The 22,549-nt window shown below is 37.8% G+C and overlaps 1 protein-coding gene across 1 annotated transcript in view; it reads right to left on the bottom strand.

Moving 5' to 3' along the window:
- FNDC1 (fibronectin type III domain containing 1) overlaps positions 1–22,549 on the bottom strand; it is an 89,162-nt gene that overhangs the window by 58,188 nt on the left and 8,425 nt on the right. Inside the window, exons 2-5 of the mRNA XM_070733770.1 lie at positions 4,930–5,133; positions 3,793–3,891; positions 2,742–2,859; positions 1,083–1,270 (exon numbers count right to left, since the gene is read on the bottom strand). Of these exons, the coding sequence (XP_070589871.1) occupies positions 1,083–1,270; positions 2,742–2,859; positions 3,793–3,891; positions 4,930–5,133 (609 nt within the window). The remainder of the gene's footprint in view (positions 1–1,082; positions 1,271–2,741; positions 2,860–3,792; positions 3,892–4,929; positions 5,134–22,549) is intronic.

Below are 22,549 nucleotides of genomic sequence, written 5' to 3'. Positions count from 1 at the left end.
CCCTCCCTATTTTCCTCTCCAAAAACTCCAAAAACTAAGGTGCATCTTATACTCTGAAAAATACAGTATTTACAACATCCAGAACAGATCCTTCAATTTCCAAACATGCCCACCATTTGCAAAATGCTGGGGACTCTGAAAGAAATAATATGGATGGTGGATCCCATTTATTTCACTGCTTGCTTTCCATGCCACACTTTTACAGTATAGTATAAACAATTCTGAGATGTTCTAAAGCCATCCATGCATGTCAACTTTGTGGATAGGACAGACGGGCAGCCAATGAAAGGCCCATAAGAGCTACAGTGTTCCCTCAATTTTCGCGGGGGATGCGTTCCGAGACCGCCCGCGAAAGTTGAATTTCCGCGAAGTAGAGATGTGGAAATAAATACATCATTTTTGGCTATGGACAGTATCACAAGTCATCCCTTAACACTTTAAACCCCTAAACTACTATTTCCCATTCCCTCAACAACCATTTACTCACCATTATTACTGGTACTCACCATTGAGTAAGACACTTAGTGATCCTGATATTTATAAACATTTAAACACAATATTTTTTTTTGTTATTTATTTGCAAAAATTATTAGTTTGGTGATGAGTTATGACATCATTGGGCAGGAAAAACCGTGGTATAGAAAAAAAACCGCAAAGTATTTTTTAATTAATTTTTTTTAAAAAAAACCGTGGTGTAAGCTATTCACGAAGTTCGAACCCGTGAAAATCGAGGGAACACTGTATTTTCATGGAGAAATTACTGGAGCAGCTCTATTGGTTAAAGAGGAAGAAAATTAAAAGCAAGCTGACATCGTGTAAAGTAGAATGCCTGCTTTTCCAAACTAGGACGCACGCTTTAGCCAACTTTGGTTGATCTTGAAACAGAGGCTAAGCAGAGGCTGAGCTTGTATGCCAGACTGAGAAAGTAGAACCCCATCCTGGGAGAGGTTATGGCAATCATGTTCATATTGCTGCTAAGAAAGCTACTTTAACATAATGATTATATTTGATTTTTGGACTGGAATCTTAACTATTCCTGAAAAGATTTACAGGCAAAGTTTTGATTAATACTTAATACATACCAGTTTCTGGGGTTCTTTGGTAAACGGAAACGCTCCACTTGCCCTCCCTTTCTCCTTGTGAGATTTTAACTGCAAATTCATACATAGTGTCGGGAATTAGTTTGTCCACCATGGCCCGCTTGTTGGATACTTGTTTGTAATCCCACCTTGCAGATTCCCCCTTCTCTCTGTAACGGACAGTGTACTGCCTAGAAATAATGTGACAGAAGAATGCAGGATTAACCAGAATTATCAAAAGCAAAGCACAGTAGCAAGGTTCAAATATCACAACTTTACATACACAATGCACCCAACCTTTGAAGAACTTGGCAAATTCTTCAAGGATAGCAACCTTTGGTCAGAATATTCACAATGTGAATAATCTCAGAATGAAATTCAGTTTAATACCTTAAAAAATCACATAAGAGCCATCTAACAAGAGATGGCTTTTTAAACAGCCAGATGCAGATTTTTCCATTAGTGAAAAAACTGTCTGTTCACAAATTCATAGTAAGTATGAATTGTTGTGAGCCGCCCCGAGTCTCTGGAGAGGGGCGGCATACAAGTCTAATAAATGAAATTAAAATGAAATGAAAGTAGTTAGAGAGAAACTAAGAGAGTCTACATGACTACAAGTTAATATGCTAGAAGATAATTATTTCATTTTAAACATTTGGTGGACATGTTTTTAAGCATCTTTGCTAGCCTAGATGCTGGGGCTGTACTATCATATGTGGTGAACATGCCCAAAGGCATTTTTTTTTTAAAAAAAGGATGAAAATACATACATGGTTAGTGGAAATGATAAAGCAACATACAGATTTTGCCAGAAAAACATAATAAGGGAATATATATTTAATATTGCATGTTTTGACAGCAGCAAGAATTGTATTTGCACAACATTAGAAAATGAGGAAACTCCTTGAGTCAAAAATATAATCAAAAGAATATTTGACTGTGCATAAATGGATAGGTTAAAATTAAAGTCGTCTCGAGAAGGGCAGCATAGAAATATAAAGAAAGAAAGAAAGAAAGAAAGAAAGAAAGAAAGAAAGAAAGAAAGAAAAAAAGACACAAAATATTTTTAACTTGGGATATATTCTACCAATGGTTAGATGGTAAAAGTAGATATTAGAAATTGGAAGAATACTATTATATACAAGTAAATAATATCATTGTTGTTGTTGTTATTATCATCATCATCACCACCATTATTATGTATATGTAAAATGACAGACAATATACTTTTCTTGTTTATTAAATACTTATATATGTTAAAGAAAAATATATAAATTAAAATATTTTTTAAAAGATAATATTTCAAATAAGATACTTTTGTCTTGCTGAAATTTTTGCAAATTTACCTCCTTCGACTCAACAAATCTTGTTAAAAGAATGCTTCCCAAGAATTTTTGCATAGAAGAAATGCTTCCAGTTTGAGACAACTGCCAAAAACTTTGCATAGAAGTTTTGATACCCAATTATTATAGGTATATTGGACATGACTTTAGGACTGTAAAGCCATATTGGCTCTGGGGTTAAGTGTCAACAAATCAGACAGATTTGTTTTTTCCTTAAAGTATTTTCCAGCCATGTTAGATTTCCAAAGCTGCAAGGAACAAGCTAGAATTGGCATAGCTACGGCAAGCCTATGTAAAGAACCCAGAGAATGCTTAATACCTAGAGGAGATGGGTCTTCTCTGCTTTTCATTGAAGGGATCTGTCCATGTGACCAGTACTGAGTGAGAAGACATAACCCGAACAGCAATATCTTTCGTTTCTTCCAGTTCATCTTCCTCTGAAATGAGACAATGGGATTTATGAGTGTTTGGCACATAAATAAGGAAGTTGATTTTAAGAAGTGAGAACCTTACATCGTCCCTGGGATAGGGATTAATTCCAAATTCCACTAGACAAAGAGTCAGCATTCTGACTATTGGCTAAGAATCCAACTTGTGAGAAAAATAGAGTTTGAATTGGCTTTTCTCATCCTCCTTAACTTTCAGAAGTAGAAAAATATCAAATTCCCTCCCATTTTTCTAAAACCACCAAAAATTGCTGCGGCAGCATTTGACTGATTCTAAGAAAAACACTTATTTATTTATTTACACATTTGTTTATTCAGCCATGTATTCTACAAAAGTTACCATATAACAATAGGAGATAAAAAACCACCAAAAAAAAGGTAAAAAATAATAAGTATAAACAAAGAACACCTGGATTAACCATCAAGGCTGTTCATAAGAGACTTTGAAGGCTTAAACAAGCTACAAAATTTCTGCTGACAAAATATTTTCTTCACTCTAAGTGAACAGAGCAATCCTTTGCCTGTAGTATTCAAACTACTGTATAGCAGCTGTCCCTAATTGATGCTTGCCAAGGGAACTGAGGCTGCAAAACAGATAATTTCTTAGGAGTCATTATTCCAATATATTGCAAGCTCACTAGATTGTTTTTCCTTGTCTTTCCTCTTCGGAGAGGGGCGGCATACAAATCTAATAAATCTTAAATCTTAATCTTGTGTTAACTTGAGTTTCAATTTCTAGCAAAAGAAATAAAGAAGGAAGGAAGGAAGGAAGGAAGGAAGGGGAGGGAAGGGAAGGGAAAGGAAGGAGGAAGGAAGGAAGGAAGGGAAGGAGGGAGGAAGGAAGGAAGGAAGGAAGGAAGGAAGGAAGGAAGGAAGGAAGTCATTATATGACTTGCCAGTTTGCACACTGATCTCTAAAATTACCTGGGACTTTCCTCTTGGTTAGTACAGCCTGATGTACTGGTTGAGTCCGCCCTTGGAAATTCCTCGAATGTGGTGAAACCATATATACTGATTCAGATGCTGCACACAACAACAAGAAACATATACACAATTTTAATATTTTTATTACTGCAAAGATTAAATGTCAACAGTGCTTGGCCCATTAAGGATGAAAGCCTCTGTTTCAAAGAATGACAATTGATTGCCCTTGACAAAAACTGCAGTCAGACCAAGCGCTAGTCCCAATTTTGTCAATTATTGTGGTCAGGTCGACAGCAAGAGTAAAACAATGTCAAATCCTCACATACTATTTTTAGGGACAGCATTCTGAAGTTTTAAAGAAAAGAAAAAGCCTCAACCTGAAGTTTCATTTATTTAAATCAGGGGTTCCCAAACTTGGCAACTTTAAAACTTGTGGACTTCAACTCTCAGAATTCTCCAGCCAGCTATGCTGGAGAATATGCTCAACTGCACCCTATTCCTAAGAGGTTTGTGTACCTACTGTCCCTGTCCTACTGCCCTCATTTATCCATATTTACTTTATTCATGTTTATGTTTATACCAATACCTGCTATATTGTATATGTTCTGAATAAATGAATGAATGAATGAACGAACGAACGAACAAATAAACAAACAAATAAACAAACAAATAAACAAACAAATAAACAAATAAATTCTCAGTGGGGGGGAGGGAAGAAACGTGGAATAAACCTAGATTACAAATATTCCACTTAGTTGTAACACTGCAAAATTACCTCTTCTTTGACTTCTTTGAAGTCACTGCAATTTTAATCAAATCTTTTATTAGCAATATATACAACTTCCTTGTATGTATGCCCCCATCATATTTCCTCCTTTTTACTTTATTGCTTGGTAACCATGGAAGAACTTTGGCTTAACTTTGTTCTTTGCCGTTTAGAACTACTACAATCAATTTTATGATTGATAACAAATGATTATATCGATCATAACATTGATTGCAGTAGATGTAATAATTTGTTCTGATGAATGAAATAAGAAACAAATAATTATCAAGCAGAAGAACAAACAAATAAAGCAATATAACAGTGAGAACAGCAAGCAGAAAATGGTCAAAAACTTTCACATAGACACACACCTATTTTTTTAGCATAATGGGCTCTTTCTTCTTTTGGCAGAGATTTAAAACTCAGTTTCCTGTTGCTCTCCCCATATCCATGAAGATAACCTGGGTATCTCCGCCGGTTTGAGTTTGCCGAATGGGATGGTCTCCAATGAATGGACGACCTGCCAGATGATGAACGGAAGCGTGTTCTCAAAGGTCTGTTTGGCACTTTCCTTTCTTAAAAAAAATGTAAAAAACATACAAACACGCAAGTAAACAGTTACTCTGATGCATTCTTTCTGCGTTCACGGAAGGATCAATTTCAGGGTGTCAAAGACATCTGGAATGCAGATCAGATAGTGCAGTTAGTCCTAAGAACCTCAAATACTATTAAACGTAATAGTAATCCTCAAATACTAGCAAATGGGGTTTTTTTGTTACACAGATGTAGGTGTAGAAATCCCCATGGCACTGAAGTAAGAATTTATGCAAAAAAATGTGCTGGAAGTAATACAAACACATTTTTTGAGTTCTACTACACCAAATCGGACTTTGAATGTTCAATTAAAAGTTTAGTGCAGTGACAAAGAAAAAACATTTCACATGAATTATTACCTTGTACATTTTACAGGTTTATTTATATTGGCCCTAATAAATAGAATCCCAGAAAGTCCCATATCTCCACATGAATTTTCTCTTAGAAGACACGAAACCTGCTATTAAGTGCATAATTGGCAAATTTTACATTGCTATAATGAAAATAATATATATAATAAAATAAAAATATTAGTCATAACCAGGTCCAATTCTAACCACTTTGCCTTATTTCTTATTAAACATCTTTAAAAACTGCAAATTTGTAATTACTTGACATAGTTCTAGATAATCTCAGTCCCAGGATTTCAAACTGTCCCCAAATACAACACAAAAAGTTTTGTGCATCAAGCTATGCAACATATTATATAGATCATTTTTGAAGGTTCATATGAGACATCACTTTGTCTCACTGAATCACACTCATCCTTTCCCAAATTCAGATTATTAGGCAATACAACACAAAAAAGTTGTAAACTTTTATATTGTGTTTTAGCTTGTTTATTCACTTCCTCTGTTCTTTACCAACAAATGTATCCTGGTGGAATATTTTCCAAGGTTTTCCAATCATTATTGTGACTAGGATAGCATTTCATAGTGTACACCTGATGTATTTCAAATATGTAGTCACAGAGGTGGCACTGTTTAGTCAACCATCTTAGGAGGAGGAGGAGGAGGAGAGGGAAGAAGAAGAAGAGGACGAGAAGGAAGAGAAGGAGGAGGGTGGGAGGTTCTGCTGCGAAATTTACACTTAGTTTCATGAACAGCAATAAAAATAGCACTTAGACTTATACAGTGGTACCTCTACTTAAGAATTTAATTCTTTCCCTGACCAGGTTCTTAAGTAGAAATGTTCTTAAGTAGAAACAATTTTTCCCATAGGAATCAATGTAAAAGCAAATAATGCATGCAAACCGATTAGGAAAGAAATAAAAGCTCGGAATTTGGCTGCCTAGAGCGAAGGGAACATTTTTTTTCTCTGGGCTCTGGCAAAGGCTTATTCCCTCTCCAAGTGCCCAGAGAAAGGAAAATGCTTCGTTTGCTCTGGATTGCCAAAGCCTCATTAAGTGCCACCAAAAGGCTCCTCTGGCAGCCCAGATGGCCGGGATTAAAGGGGGAATGTCAGGAAACTGGCCGGGCCTTTGTGCCGCTCTCAAATTTCCTGGGAATTTTTTTCCAGGCTCAGGTTCTTAAGTAGAAAATGGTTCTTAAGTAGAGGCAAAAAACCCTTGAACACCCGGTTCTTATCTAGAAAAGTTCTTAAGTAGAGGCATTCTTAAGTAGAGGTACCACTGTATATACGTACTTCACAGTACTTTACAGCCCTCTCTAAGCAGTTTACAGAGTCAGCATATTGCCCCGAACAATCCAAGTCCTCATTTTACCAATCTCGGAAGGATGGAAGGCTGAGTCAACCTTGAGTGTGAGATCTGAACTTCCAAACTTCTGGCTACTGACAGTCAGCAGAAGTAGCCTGCAATACTGTATTCTAACCACTGTGCCACCATTATGAAATCCCAAGGTGCAAGCTAAATTACAAAGTTGTGAGCCGATATTGGATTTGTTGAGGACAACTGGAATAGCAATCACAGAGGAAGACAATGGCAAACCACTTTTGTATTGTGCCAAGAAAACTATATGAACATGCCCTTTCTTTCCTAGAAGACAAGATCAATTCAAGGGAGTACTGAAAAATACAGTATGAATTAGCTTTAATTTGTCATATGATAAGAAGTTTGTTTTTGTAGTGTCCAGTTACATCTGGCTATCTTAAGTACAAAAGAACATCAGAACAAGTCTAGAATAGTAGTTACTTTCAAATGACTAAATCATTGAAAAGAAACTAGTGGAAATAAGCCAAGCTAAAGGTCTGTTAAGATGATAAAAATTAGCCGGTGCAAAATCAGGTTTTCAGAATAAGAAATTAAAGACTTCTTAGATATCAAGGAATTAACAGTAGAAAAGGAGTAATTTTTCCTCCAAGAAGAATAAATTGTTATTTTATGCATATAAAAGAAGATAGATGTGGGGCATTCCAACATGTGTACTCTATGAAATAAGCATGCATGCTCAGATAGAACCAATGTTACCCAGATGCACCAATATGTTTTTGGCACAACGTACGAATCAAAGAACCAAGTACTTTTCTGATATGCTGCAAAATACATAAGAGGGAGCCGACGTGCCTACACAGCAATAAAACTTTTTCATTGAGGAACATTGTATAATGTAACTAAAGGACACCACAACAGCTCCCAAGATACATTAGCTGTATTTTCAGTATTTGCCAAGCATATCTCCACATACCATTACTTCCCATAATAAAACTGTTAGTTGAAATATTGTACAGATGATGAAAAAACCACAATGAGAAAAGGCCAAAAAAAGAGCAATCAAGAGTCAAGGCATGCATTTAAATTGGCTAAGCTACAGAAATAAACCACATGAGTTGAAGGGGAAAAAACAAGACATCACCAGCCCAGGTTGCTAATGAGAAGATTTGACATGTAATCTTCTAACCGCAAGTAGATAGACACAAACGCTAGCACACACAATGGAGGTGAAATAAGAGGCAATATAATGAATTCAAGATCCAAGCCATTAAGATATTGCAACAGTGGAGCAAAATTGAAAGGGCTCGATCATGTGGATGTGGAAACCAGTGATGGTAGGGAAATTGCAAGTCACATGTAGTGTAGCCGGAGAAAAGAAAAGACCACAAATATATTGTTTTAAACTGAAAAGGCTATTCAACTAAAGGCTATTTATAGGCAATCTCAAACATTGAAGGTGGATGGTTTAAATTCAGGTATAAACAAACGAAAATGCACATTTGTTTATTGTTAGAGTTGAAAGGGACCATGCAGGTCATCAAGTCCAACCCCCTGCCTGAACAGGAATCCTATAGCACCCCAGCCAAGTGGCAGTCCAATCTCCTCTTGAAAGTGTCCAGAGTTGGGGAGTTCACAACCTCCGCAGGCAGGTTGTTCCACTGGTTGATCGCTCTGACCGTCAGGAAGTTCTTCCTTATTTCTAGGTTGAATCTCTCCTTGGTCAGCTTCCAGCCATTGTTCCTCGTCCGGCCCTTTGGTGCTCTGGAGAATAGAGTGACCCCCTCCTCTCTGTGGCAACCCCTCATATACCTGTACTACTATCATGTCCCCCCTGGCCCTCCTTTTCTCTAGGCTATCCATGCCCAGTTCCCACAATCTCTCTTCGTAATTCTTGGTTTCAAGTCCTCTAATCATTTTGGTTGCTCTTTTCTGCAAATCCAATAAATAAATAAATAAACTTCTCCAGAGTTTCAATGTCTCTTTTGAAGTGTAGTGACCAGAATTGGATGCAGTACTCCAGATGTGGTCTGACCAGGTGTAGTAGAGTGGTATTAATACTTCCCTGGTCTTGGAGTGTATCCCCATGTTGATGCAGCTTAGGATAGTGTTGGCTTTTTTGGACGCTGCTGCACATTGCTGGCTCATGTTTATTATTATTTTTATTATTATTTATTAGATTTGCATGCCGCCCCTCTCCGGGACTCACTGCTCATAGTCACTCATGCCCTCATCACCTCGAGATTCGACTACTGTAATGCTCTCTACATGGGGCTACCTCTGAAAAGTGTTTGGAAACTTCAGATCGTGCAGAATGCAGCTGCGAGAGCAATCATAGGCTTCCCTAGGGATGCCCATGTTACACCAACACTCCACAGTCTGCATTGGTTGCCGATCAGTTTCCGGTCAAAATTCAAAGTGTTGGTTATGACTTATAAAGCCCTTCATGGCATCGGACCAGAATATCTCCGGGACCGCCTTCTGCTGCACAAATCCCAGCGACCGGTTAGGTCCCACAGAGTTGTCCTTCTGGAACCAACTCCCCCCAGAGATCAGAATTTCCTAAACCCTCTTCACCTTTTGTAAACTTCCTAAAACCCACCTCTGCCGCCAGGCATGGGGGAACTGAGACATTCTCCCCCGGGCCTACACAGTTTATGCATGGCATGTTTGTGTGTATGTTTTGCTTTTTAATAAGGGGTTTTTTAAAGTGATTTTTAATGATTAGATTTGTCTTACATTGTTTTTGTTATTGCTGTAAGCCGCCCCAAGTCTGCGGAGAGGGGCGGCATACAAATCTAAATAATAATAATAATAATAATAATAATAATAATAATAATAATAATAATAATTCTAAAAGACTCCTTTGATGAAATAGCAGTGCATATGTTGTGTGCCTGGAACAAAGCCAGCGGTAGGTGAGGCTGAACTCAGCTGTCAAGGAGGATATCATGGGGAAAAAACAGCAGAGAGGTGATACTAGATTGGTATAAATGCTTCATGTGGAAAAGCTCTATTTTTCCCTGGCAAATATAGCAGAAAACTAAATGCTCTTTCAACCTAAAAGAATGTGTACATCCCCTCCCTCCTTAGCATACCAGCAAATATTCTGAAACTCCCGTGGGGGTGTAACTCACATTGATCCCATTAACCATTAGTGTGTACACTAAGCAGCTTAAACTTCTTTAAATTCCTGGCAAGTGGATCACCCACCACTTCATGTAGCTGGGAAGCAGATTAGTCATAAAGGTGATTACTGACTTTTCTGCACACAAGAAAAAATGTCAGTAAGATTTTTATCTGATGCACAGTTTTAAAAACTAGGGTTTCACAGACTGTTAAATACCAGTCCATTTGATGCTCGTCCAAAAACCGACAGAGATCTCGTAATAAACCTGCTCAGCTGCCAGTGAAACTGAATTTAAAGATGTTATGGCTTGTAATATATATCTCACCTGGCTATAGCAGAAGCTGTGAATCCTCTTTAAAGAGTAATTTTGCTGGCAACTCTATTAGGTCAACTTTCCATGATGGCATTAAATAGCCATATCTGAAGGTTCTATGGGCTTGGCGCTTTCAAATCCGCTGTAACTCCCTGGTTTTCACTTTGCAATAAATGAGACTTATTACTGATCCTTGACAAAGACTGAATACATTGCTACCGACCACATAATTTAATTGAAATTCTGCTGGTCTGGTTTGGCAGGAAGGAAGTCTGCAATCGATCAGTTTTTTTCTGCACCAGTTATAAACACCCTTTTCCAACTGGAACTCGTATAAAGGCTCTTCGTGGGACAGAGGGCATGAAAAAAACTACAGCAGCCAAAAAGCCATATGGAAAGTAATCCGTTTAAATCAAATGTGGCTACAGACAAGGATTTGCTTCTTTATCCTAGTTCTCTTTGGAGGCTTTTAAAAAGGGAAAGGAAAGAATGAAACGTACTACTGTATAATGCAAACCTTTTATTCCTCAGATGTCAAAAGAGCGTGCGTGCACGCTATCGTGTGTGTGTCCATACCCATAATCAATGCCTGGGGAAGGCGAAAACAGCTTCCCCCACCCCCAGGAAGGCCTCCTGGAACTGGAAACAGCCTGTTTCCCAACTTCTGATGGGCCCAGTTGTTCTGTCGGGCTCTCTGATAGGAGCCTCCCGAAAATTCAAGGATACAAATTTCAGACACACACACGTTTGAAAATTCAAAACAATGTTCTTTATCACAAAAGTCAAAATAAACTAAGCACTCTTTTTGTATTGCAAAGAGCACTCTTCCCAAAACAACCAGGTAGTCTGTACAATGTCCCTTAAGCAGTCATTAAGTACTTAGTCAGCAGCTGTGGAGAAACTTCACACCCCTTCTTCTTCCAACGAAGGGAGACACACACACACATTGCTCTGCTTTGGTTTCAAAGGTGTGAAAAAGCAACAAAGTCCAGCACGCAAGATTCCTGTCGAAACTGCAACAGATATTCTTCCACAATGGCCAAACCCACATGCTGCTATTTATAGCAGCAGCCCTAATTACTGGAGCCCCACCCAAACACAGGTGGCCTCCCTTATTTCCTGTAATATGTTCTTACTTGGTCTCTTCTACGTATAATTCTGCGCTTGTGTGGGTCCAAAATGTCATCACCTGAAGCTATAGAAGATACGGAAGATTGACTGCCTTGGCTGTGTGCCAAGCCCTCCTCTGCCGAGTCACTCCCACCTTCTCCTTTGTTCGAGGAAACTAAACTCTGATCTGATTATGTCGGCAATAACACAGGCCTGTGACATGCTGAATTTTCCCCTGCATCCACCTCCCCATTCCCTGGGGCAGGAGCTGGGCCAGAGCCAACCACAACACCAGTAGGCTCATGTTTTGCCCTCCCCAGGATCCAAAGGCTTCCCTGGAGCTGGAGGAGGGTAAAAATGCCTTTCCCCCAATCCCCAAGAGGCTCTTTGGAAGCCAAAATCAGCCTCCCAGAGCCTCTGTGTGAGCCAAAAATCAGCTAGCCGGCACACACATGCATGTTGGAGCTGAGCTAGGGCAATGGCTGGTGTGCCAGCAGATATGGCTCCGTGTGCCATCTGTGGAGCCCATGCCATAGGTTCGCCATAGCTGGCATAGTGGGTCTTAATATACATTCCTCCCTGTAAGTGGTTTTTTTTTTCTGGTGAGACCTGTCTCTCAGGACAACCTAGTCAACCCATTTATGGGGCAGAGCATACTGCTTCTGCTTTCGCTTTTTCGCCCCAATCCAGTAGCCTTTGCAGCCAATCGCTTTCATGATGAACTATTTTAGTGTTTAAAGATTAAGAACCGTAACCTCTGTCCTGGTAGAGCTGACAAAGCTAGGAGAGACCCTGGCTTAGAGATTGATACATCTACCTAATATGCAATAATGCGCTGCTGCCCCCATGGGGGGGGACACAGTTGGAGTAGTACGTTTATGCACTATTTATTGCAGTGTTTCCCAACCTTGGCAACTTGAAGATATTTGGACTTCAACTCCCAGAATTCCCCAGCCAGCGAATGCTGGCTGGGGACTTCTGGGAGTTGAAGTCCAGATATCTTCAAGTTGCCAAGGTTGGGAAACACTGATTTATTGAATACCTAATAGGCTTTTTTATTGCCCTTCCTTCTCTAGTACCTTAGTATGATCCTTAATTACTTTTAAAATAGGAAATAATTAAATAGTATGTTTTCACCCATAAATGATTTAATCATTTTAATCATTATCTAGAATTGAACTTTTATAGGAATTAAAGAAAATTGAGCTACTTGTCTAATCTGTTAACATACTGAACCTTGTGGGTTCAGTATTAAATCTTAAAATGTTACTGTGCTCCTCAACAAATAATGCTGTCTATCATTTGTCCTTTTTGTGGCTATTCAAATAATGTGACTTAATCAACTGAAAGAGTCCAAGAACTATTTGACAACTTATCTTGGTCAGGAACCCATTCCTATCCAGTCACATAACCTTTAAGCGACCCCCAGGTCACATGATTGTCAAGCCACTCCCACCTGATCACAAGCCACTCCTACCCAGACACATGACCTTCAAGCCACACCCACACAATAAGCCACACCCACAGTCTGGTAGTAAAAGTTTTTGCAACCCTTTACTGCTAAATATGTAAGTAGCCCGGATTCAAATCCCAGAAGAATATAGCTAGTTGATCAAAGGGAGATCTATACTAGTCTCCCTTTATTTCTTTGTTGGCAAATATAAATTCAACAATCATCCCTGTAGATTTACTGCCCATTGCATTTGCTTGCTAATCTGGAATCTAAGACATGGTATCCCTACTGACCCCAATGAACCATGGATCAAGCTGCTTGATAGATGGGAGAATAACTACTTCTCTCTCTCTCTCTCTCTCTCTCTCTCTCTCTCTCTCTCTCTCTCTCTCTCTCTCTCTCTCTCTCTCTGTGTCTGTCTGTCTGTCTGTCTCTCTTTCTGTCTCTGTCTCTCTCTCTTTCCCTTTCTCTCTCTGTGTGTCTGTCTGTCTGTTTGTCTGTCTGTCTGACTCTGTCTCTCTCTCTCTCTCTCTCTCTCTCTCTCTCTCTCTCTCAGACTTGCATATCCTCTTGGGTTTAAGCTTTTGTCTTAGTCACTACATAAGAAAGAGGAAACAGCAGCAAATAATAGGAAATGAAATTAGAAGGAGTTTCCAGAAATAAAGATGGAAGAGAAATTTTGCTGAACAGAATCTTTAGGAAAATATTCCACTAAATATCTGAAACTTGGAATACACATATAAGATGAAATCTACACTCAGAACTTTCCAAAATATTTGAAAAGTTAAAACATGCATTCGGGGAATGTATATACAAAAACACAGTGCTCTGCCAATAACTTGGTGTTGACTCTTAGCAACACAGATTTCTTTTATGGCAATACATATTCTTAACTTGGTCCTTTAGGTCTTCCAATCAACCACTGTAACCAAGTCCATCTTTTTCTCTTACACCTTTTCCAGCATTACAGATTTCTGCAGAAAACAAGGCTTAATGTGTCCAAAGTGGGATAATTTCAGCCTGGTTATTTGGGCCTTGAGCGCAAACTCTGTATTGACTTTTTCAACGATCTATTTGTTTGTTTTCCTTGGCTATCCGTGTTATTCTCAGGTGTCTTCTTCAATACCAAATTTCAAAAATGCCAGCACTCTTTCTATCCTGCTTCTTCAAAGTCCAAAAATTGGAAAAGCAAAGTATTTTCATATAGAAAAAACTGGTTAGGACAAGCATAGACAAAAATGTAAATTTACATTTTTAGTATGCACATCAGAGCATCAATATCAACACTGATGCAAGCTTTTTCTGCCAAATTTGCAAATGAGACTGGAGGTCAGTAAGTTAAGAAATTAGGGGAAACAACATTGTGGATGCTGTCAAAGTCCCCAGTGAAGACTATGTCCTCAAAAGGGGCTATGTGCAACCCAGCCGTGTGTGGGGTCACCCACGAAAGCAAATCCTAGAAAGAAGAACCTGGACACATTCTCTCTCTGGGTGGAGTGACATGGTGTAGAGCCATGTGCTCCTTTTTATTTGGGAACATAAGGAAATGGGGTATAATTACATATACATGTCAAATGATACATCCAACCATACAACTTCAAACGTATCTTTTTGAGTTCTTCCTTTCCCATAGATATCAAGAAACAATTTCCTTGGAACTTCCTAAGAGCAGATGTTTATTCACACCTAATTTCTCTGAAGTCTTATCCCTTATCTTGCTAATCTTCCTTAATTGCCCTGCTGTTGTGTGCTCCAGGCAATGAAAATTCCCCCCTTTGATCCTATAATGTCCTGTCCAGAGTGGTGAAAACTTTGTTTATTGTGAGATGTTTTATTTGAGCCCTGTAGTGATTGCCAGGAATGCAGATTAGTTATATATATATATTTGCTAGAGGTCCAGATTTAATACAATCCTATTCTAACATAATTTGCTATGCTGCAACACAACATGAACAGAATGATCTTTCTTGCTAAGAATTAGCTCTAGACATTCACAGATTGTATCTATCTCATCAATGCCATACAACTCACAGCAGAAATGAAAATTGACAAAGAAAACTTGGAGTTTTACAAAATTTGGGGGAAATTTTATGAGTGGGTTGAGAATAAAAATAATAAATAAATAAAACAGTTAATGTAAAGTAAATTTAATGTAAGAGTAATAAAGAAATAGAATTGACAGAACCTGGATGACAGAAAGAGAAAAGAAAGCCGTATTAGTTAGATATATAACACATGTTTTAAAATTAAATTAAAAATAGATTTGAAATGGAATTGAAGAGTTAAAAAATAGAGCACTAGAATTGAAAAATGAAGAAAACTGCTTAGACGATTGTTTCTTAAGATAAAATTAGATACAGCTTTTCTTCTTTAGATAGAATGAATATTTGAGATTTAGGATTTTTTACTATTTTATATGTAAGAGACTATAAGTATACTGTTATTCATTGAAGATACATGTGTTGTGATATATGTATGGGTTTATGATGGAGAATATTTTTTTTAAATTTAAAAATGTCATAACACAAAGGCAACCCTATCATTAGTAAAACAGCTGTCTCAAAAGACAGGTGTTAAATGTGAGGAGGAGGGTAGAATGTCACCTGTTTTGCACTGCACCTGAAGAATAGAATAGAATAGAATAAAATATTCAAAAAAGCATTTGAAAACTGTTAAACCTGGTAATGGGGACAGTGTACCATTTCTGTTCCACTTCAGAAACAAACTGAATTTCATTCCATTACCAATTCATTATATATCACAAAATTACACTAAGTAATGAAATATACAATAGGAGCAAAGCAAACCTAGAAAGTTCTTGTTATGCACCAAGGTTTGGAGGTCCGTATAACTATAAAATGACTTGGGTTAAGTTAAGTTCTTGCCTTCATGACCAAACAGGGATTTGAACCTGAATTACTTGACTTGACTTTCAATGTTTCCCCTATCCTGTACTGGCTTCAGAGCAAATCACCACAGTATTAATAAAAGGATAGGTTGGAAGAGAAGGAAAGAGAATGAATTAGAACTGAAATGTCATGAACAAAACCCCCTATATGCAGTGTCATGTACACTTAAGTAAACATGTGCCAATATGAGAACAATTCAATTTATTAGATTTGTATGCCGCCCCTCTCCGAAGACTCGGGGCGGCTCACAACAATTGTAGGACAGTAGAAATGGATCAACCCAGAGTAATTTAAAGTCACTTAGCAGACATATCACTGGATCACTTAGGAATCAAAGGCTATTGATGTCTATCGATGTCTAGCACCATCCATCCACTACTGAGCCTAAAGCAGACACCGTTTACATTGCCATTGTAATTGCAGGGTGATGCTATAAACTGTTAATGTATTGAGGGTATTCTAGGTCAAAAATATCTCTTATTGAATACAGAAAAGGGATTTATTCCAGCTTTTATTTATAAACCACACTTGTACATCTGTTTCTCCCAAAGGTTTGTTTTCTTGAAAAGAGCAATTATACCTTCTTCCTTAAAAATCTAAATCTCTCAATAGCCATACCACAGCAATTTAGTCATTATATTCAAAGGTCTGCCAGCTCAAGGATCTCATCCAATGGATTCTCAGATCAACCAGTTCTCAGAAAAACTGCAGATCTAGCAAATTAGAAAGTCAACCTAACCACCTTCCAATAGTTTTTGACTCACAGAGACCACCACATTTTCAAAAGCAGAAATATTAGATGTGAGAAACAAAACAGAAGGAAGGCCTGTGGTAAAAGATAGGACTAGACTTTCAATCCTGGGCTTAGAAAGCCTAGAACTAAGACACCTTAAACAAGATCTAAGTATTGCCCACAAGATCATATGCTGCAACGTCCTGCCTGTCGGCGACTACTTCAGCTTCAACCACAACAACACAAGAACACACAACAGATTTAAACTTAATATTAACCGCTCCAAACTTGACTGTAAAAAATATGACTTCAATAACCAAATTGTCGAAGTGTGGAACTCATTATCGGACTCCATAGTGTCATCCCCAAACCCCCAACACTTTACCTTTAGATTATCTAAGATTCCTAAGAGGTCAGTAAGGTGCGAGTACAAGTGCACTAAAGTGGCTTCCGTCCCCTGTCCTATTGCTCTCCTATATCTCCTATGCCTTTCTTCTATTCCTATATCTCTTCTTCTATTCTTTCATTTATATGTTCTATTCCTATATCTTCTTTTCTATAACTTTCATCATGTATTTTACTCTGTGTGTGTGTGTGTGTATACCCACTAAAAATCTCATTGTGTATTGGACAAAATAAAATAAAATAAAAGATAAGAAGTGATGTAGAATATCTTACAATATTAATGCAACTGCTTAAATACAGTGAGTACAGTGGAACAGGCCTACACAGAATAATTCCCCAAGAATAGATGAGATCATCTGTTTTAAGAAGCAGACTAATCTTGTAAACTAAAAAAAAAATACATAGGTTTATAACTCTCAAGTCTTCCCTTGAAGAATGTTGGAAACTTTTATTTTGGAAACTGGTAGCTAAAACCAAATGCTGGAGGGAAACTGCTTATGAAAACCTTCATACAGGTATCCCACAGGTGTAGAACAGTTCATGACAGCTGCTAGAGATCCAACATCACCGTTCACATTGACCCTACTGCAAATCACCAATGACATATCATGCAAAGAAATATATATTATCAGCCATTCTCTAAGAATGAGATCTTTTTATGATTTTATCCTCAGAGCCAGAAGGGACATAGTATTTCCTATGCCTGTGGACCTTCTTTATGGAATGGTATCTTCTCTTCCTGGGTAAGTTTCAAGTTCACAGGCAAGTCCTATATGCATCTCAGAGGTTATAGCACTGAAGGCTATATGTGAAAAAGGTGAATTTTCATAGAAATACAGAGTCAATTAGGTGTAGCAGGTAAGGTGATTTTTATCACCTATCACACTTGCACAAGGGCCCACACCCATAATTCAATGCCTGGAGAGGGCAAAAACAGCTTCCCTCGCCCCTAGGAGGCCCTTTTGGAGGCCAGAAATGGCCTATTTCCAAACTTCTGGTGGCCCCAATAGGCTCGTGTTTTGCTCTCCCCAGGCTCCAAAGGCTTCCCTGGAGCTGGTGGAGGGTATCAATGCCCTCCTCCATTCCCCAGAGGCTCTCTGGTAGCAAAAAAACCCCTCCCAGAGCCTCTGTGCAAGCCAAAAATCAGCTGGCCAGCACACACATGCACATTGGAGCTGAGCTAGGGCAACGGCTTGCATGCCAGCAGATATGGCTCCACATGCCACCTGTGGCACCCATGCCATAGGTTCGCCATCACTGCCATAGAAGGACCACTGTATGTCCCTTCTGATCTTCCCACCCTTTATTACAGGTCTACATTTTGTTTTACCCCCCCCCCCCCCCTTAGTGGCATAAAGTATGAAGATTATTAAGAAAATGAAGTTTTACTGAATACCAAAGAAACCAAGCGAGTCTATAAAAAAGAGCAAATGATGAATAGAAAGGATATGGAAAAATGAAGTGTTACATAGTCAGTTACATGTATAAAAACTAGCAGGAAAAGTAGATAACAATACCTGGCACTAGCTAAGAGCAGGATGGCTGGAGAAAGAAAAAGAGGGACTAATTATGACTGCACAAAACTAAATCTTAAGAACAAATGCATAGAAAGCCAGGATTGAGAAGACAGTAAGACACAGCAACGAAGCTGAAAATAATAATGTTGAAGAATCTACAATAGTTAGCTGCTGCAAGAAGATCACTGCAAATTGACTACAAACAACAGCATGACAAAGTAGCAACAATGATGCACTGGGATTTTCTGCAAGAAATGCCTGCAAATACATTTGCTTGCAAGCAATTACTTGGGGACCACAGAATAGATTAAATAAGAGAAAATGAAGAACCTACATGCTTTGGGACTTTTGAATTCAAATAGAAAAGCTTCTGCTACACAACACCTCAAACTTACAGTAGCAATTGGGACATTGAACATGATCGAAACATTTAAATATGTTAAAGGGTTAAATAAGGTTCAGGAGGGAAGTGTTTTAATAGGAAAGTGAACACAAGAACAAGGGGACACAATCTGAGGTTAGTTGGGGGAAAGATCAGAAGCAACATGAGAAAATATTATTTTATTGAAAGAGTATTAGATGCTTGGAACAAACTTCCAGCAGACATGGTTGGTAAATCCACAGTAACTGAATTTAAACATGCCTGGGATAAACATATATCCATCCTAAGATAAAATGCAGGAAGTAGTATAAGGGCAGCCTTGATGGAGCATGTGGTCTTTTTCTGCCGTCAATCTTCTATGTTTCTATTGTTGATAAAGAAAAGTCTGGAGTGTATGCATTGCGGAACCTGGAGACGGCAGAAGAGAATACAAAAAACTGGGGAGAAGGGCACGGAATCATAAACTATAAACAATTACAAATAGAAATAGAATGACTGTGGCAAAATAATAATTGGCACCTTAGATGCAATTCCAAAACTTCTGGAGCACCACTTGAACACTATCAGCACTAACAAATCCACCATCAATCAATTACAATAGGCAGCTTTACTTGGAAGGGCTTACAAGCTGTGATGATACATTTAATATTATTAAGCAACATCTGCCTCTCCCAGATCCTTAAGAACAACTCAATAGATGGACAAAAATGGAAAATCCAATCCAAACATCTTGCTGATTATGTGATCCACCGTATTAATAAAGGAAGTGACAGGGCCTGTGGCCTTCTTAGTAGGTAATCACAGACTTGTGTAAATCAAGTATGAATCCATTCATAAATCAGTGACAACCCATTTCCACCCTGTCTGCAACTTTAAACAGCACAAAATTTCACCTCTAGCAACACATGCTTTGTTGGCAACATTTATTCTGTATTATTTTGCATTCAAACCATGTATATTTCTTAATATACATGGTTTTGCATGGGCCAGTTGTCCCTAAGACATCACCCAAAACAATTAATGAACAAAAGTCTAATTTCAGAACTCAAAACAAGGGCAAACTAATGTCAGAGCATTTTATCCATCAAAGATGCTCCATTTCAGATTTTGCAGAAGCCACACGACCATGTTGGGTTACGAAGATAAGACCTGATTGCAAAATATTCTTTGACTTTGTGCTGCAAGAAGACATTTTTTTGCCCACCTAAGAAAGATTCATGTTTATAGAAAGGTTTTCCACTCCATTACTACCGTACAAGTTGAATTTTCCACTGGTTCCTGCCAACATTCTCTCAGAAAAAATGTCAAGGAACACATAATCAAGCTTTAACATGTACTGGAGGAAGAAATCTAACATCCTTCTTAATTGTATTTTTAACAGTAAACGCAACCAATAAATCAGCAGATGCAACTTTTGTAGGGAACATCGTTCTTTGTCAAAGTCCATATAAAATATCAAAACAGGCAAATTATTAAAAAAAACATTTTTATCTTTTAAAAATGTAAGTTGAATGAATGTGAGTGATTAACTTTTCTAAGAAATTGGGTTTTTAGTACGTTTTAATTTTAGATTTCTATATGTTATGTATTCACTTTTGTTGTGAGCCGCCCTGAGTCTGAGGAATAGGGCAGCATAAAAATCTAATTAATTAATTAATTAGTTAATACTCGGTATATTTATTTGCCTCTTTGTTTGCCAATGGTGTTAACCAGGCTCATAGCTGTGTACTCATTTGTAAGGGCCAAGCAAGGCCTTTCCAGAAGGCCAGTAGAGGCTGGCTCGCCTGGGAAATGAGCAGGGGTTGAGTGTTCTACACCAGTGTTTCCCAACCTTGGCAACTTGAAGATATTTGGACTTCAACTCCCAGAATTCCCCAGCCAGCGACTGGCTGGGGAATTCTGGGAGTTGAAGTCCAGATATCTTCAAGTTGCCAAGGTTGGGAAACACTGCACTAAAGCCTCCGGATGTCTGTAGGCCCGTTGGGCCATTTTTCACTATATAAAATTTGTTTGTTTGTTTCTTTGTTTGTTCAATTTGTATGCTGCTGAACTGAAGGTTCAGTATGTTAACAGATTAGACAAGTAGCTCAATTTTCTTTAATTGCTATAAAAGTTCAGATCTAGATAATGATTAAAATGATTAAATCATTTACGGGTGAAAACATACTACAGTATTTAATTATTTCCTATTTTAAAAGTAATTAAGGATCATACTAAGGTACTAGAGAAGGAAGGGCAATAAAAAAGCCTATTAGGTATTCAATAAATCAGTGTTTCCCAACCTTGGCAACTTGAAGATATCTGGACTTCAATTCCCAGAAGTCCCCAGCCACCATTCGCTGGCTGGGGAATTCTGGGAGTTGAAGTCCAAATATCTTCAAGTTGCCAAGGTTGGGAAACACTGTTCTACACAATGGGGCCAAAGACCAATCCACTCCTTTCTCCCACTAAGAATTCTTTAGCTGATGGGGATCATAAATACCTTCCCTGGAAGATCAGATGGGGCAGGCTGATGTATGGCTGGATAATCAAAATAAAATCTGAAAATATTTATCTCTTTTAAAAACCTAAATTATTTCTAAATTTGAAATAGCTTCTCCAATTGCCCAGCTTTGATGCCAAGGCTTTTACGTGCTGTACAGTTAATGAAAAAACCATAACGTAGTTGGACAAAGGACAGTGGCATTACTTCTTTCTCTCCTTTCTTTTTTTTAAAGCATGAAAATATAGAAAAAGGCTGTACATTACAGTCAAGAAGCATTGCAATTTCGGAACAATATTTAAAGCTGGAAAAAGATGAATCTAAAGCGGGTTAAAGGATTCTTTGTTTTGCTCTATTTTATAGTCAATAAACTCCACAATCATGGAAACTGCCAATATAGGACATGAATGGAGTATAGAAATAAAGTAAATCGTAGCAGAAGCAGAAAAAAAATCCATTTTCCATAATAAGAATCCAATGTAACTTTTAGAATAGCAATAGCACAATTGTGGAAGAATGATCAGATCCCAACAGAAAATTTAATAATAGATAAAATATATACATGTGTGGAAATGGAAGAAATTACTAACTCAATTAAGGGAAATAAAATCAATGAATCAAAATGAACATGGCACAAATGGCATGAATGGATTCAAAAGAGAATATAGAAATAATATAATATGAAGTAACAGTACAACTGAAACAAACAACAGATACCTTGTAAATATCTTTACCTATCATTTAGGAAAAGTAATAAATATTAGATAAAGAATGTATAATGTATAATGTACACTACTGAATGTAAAAGGTTAAAAAAATACTGAAACGCACTAACAAAGATGGTTTATGATCTGTAAAATAGAACAAACTGTGAGTTGAATTATTTTTGAAAATTTAATAAAAAAAACTTTTAAAAAAAGAAGAATCCAATGTAACTTTTAAGACCCTTTCAATATTCTGCTCCTGACTTCAGTAACAACTTTGTTTAGCAGACCTATCCAAAACTACTGTTGTTTTCCTTCCCTTTTCACAAAGCCTTAGTAAACCCATTCACTAAAATTAGTCGTTAAATGTTTCAATCAAAAAATCTCTTCTCTTGTTCCCATCTTCAAGCTCTTGAATGGTTCTTATTCAAAGATCATCCAGCCATATACCCTTCCAAATTCTAGTGAAGCTTCAGAAGTAAGACTCATTCTGGTTGAAAGAAATGCTGCTCTATTTTAGGCAGATTTGGAAGATCCTTGAATTAAGTCACTTCAGAAGGGGACCTTTTCTGATAACTTTACTGTATAAT

This window comes from Erythrolamprus reginae, chromosome 1 (genome assembly GCF_031021105.1).
Source record: "Erythrolamprus reginae isolate rEryReg1 chromosome 1, rEryReg1.hap1, whole genome shotgun sequence".
Lineage (NCBI taxonomy): Eukaryota > Metazoa > Chordata > Lepidosauria > Squamata > Dipsadidae > Erythrolamprus > Erythrolamprus reginae.
Note: the sequence above shows the minus strand (reverse complement) of the source record. Positions and strands in the feature narration are given on the sequence as shown.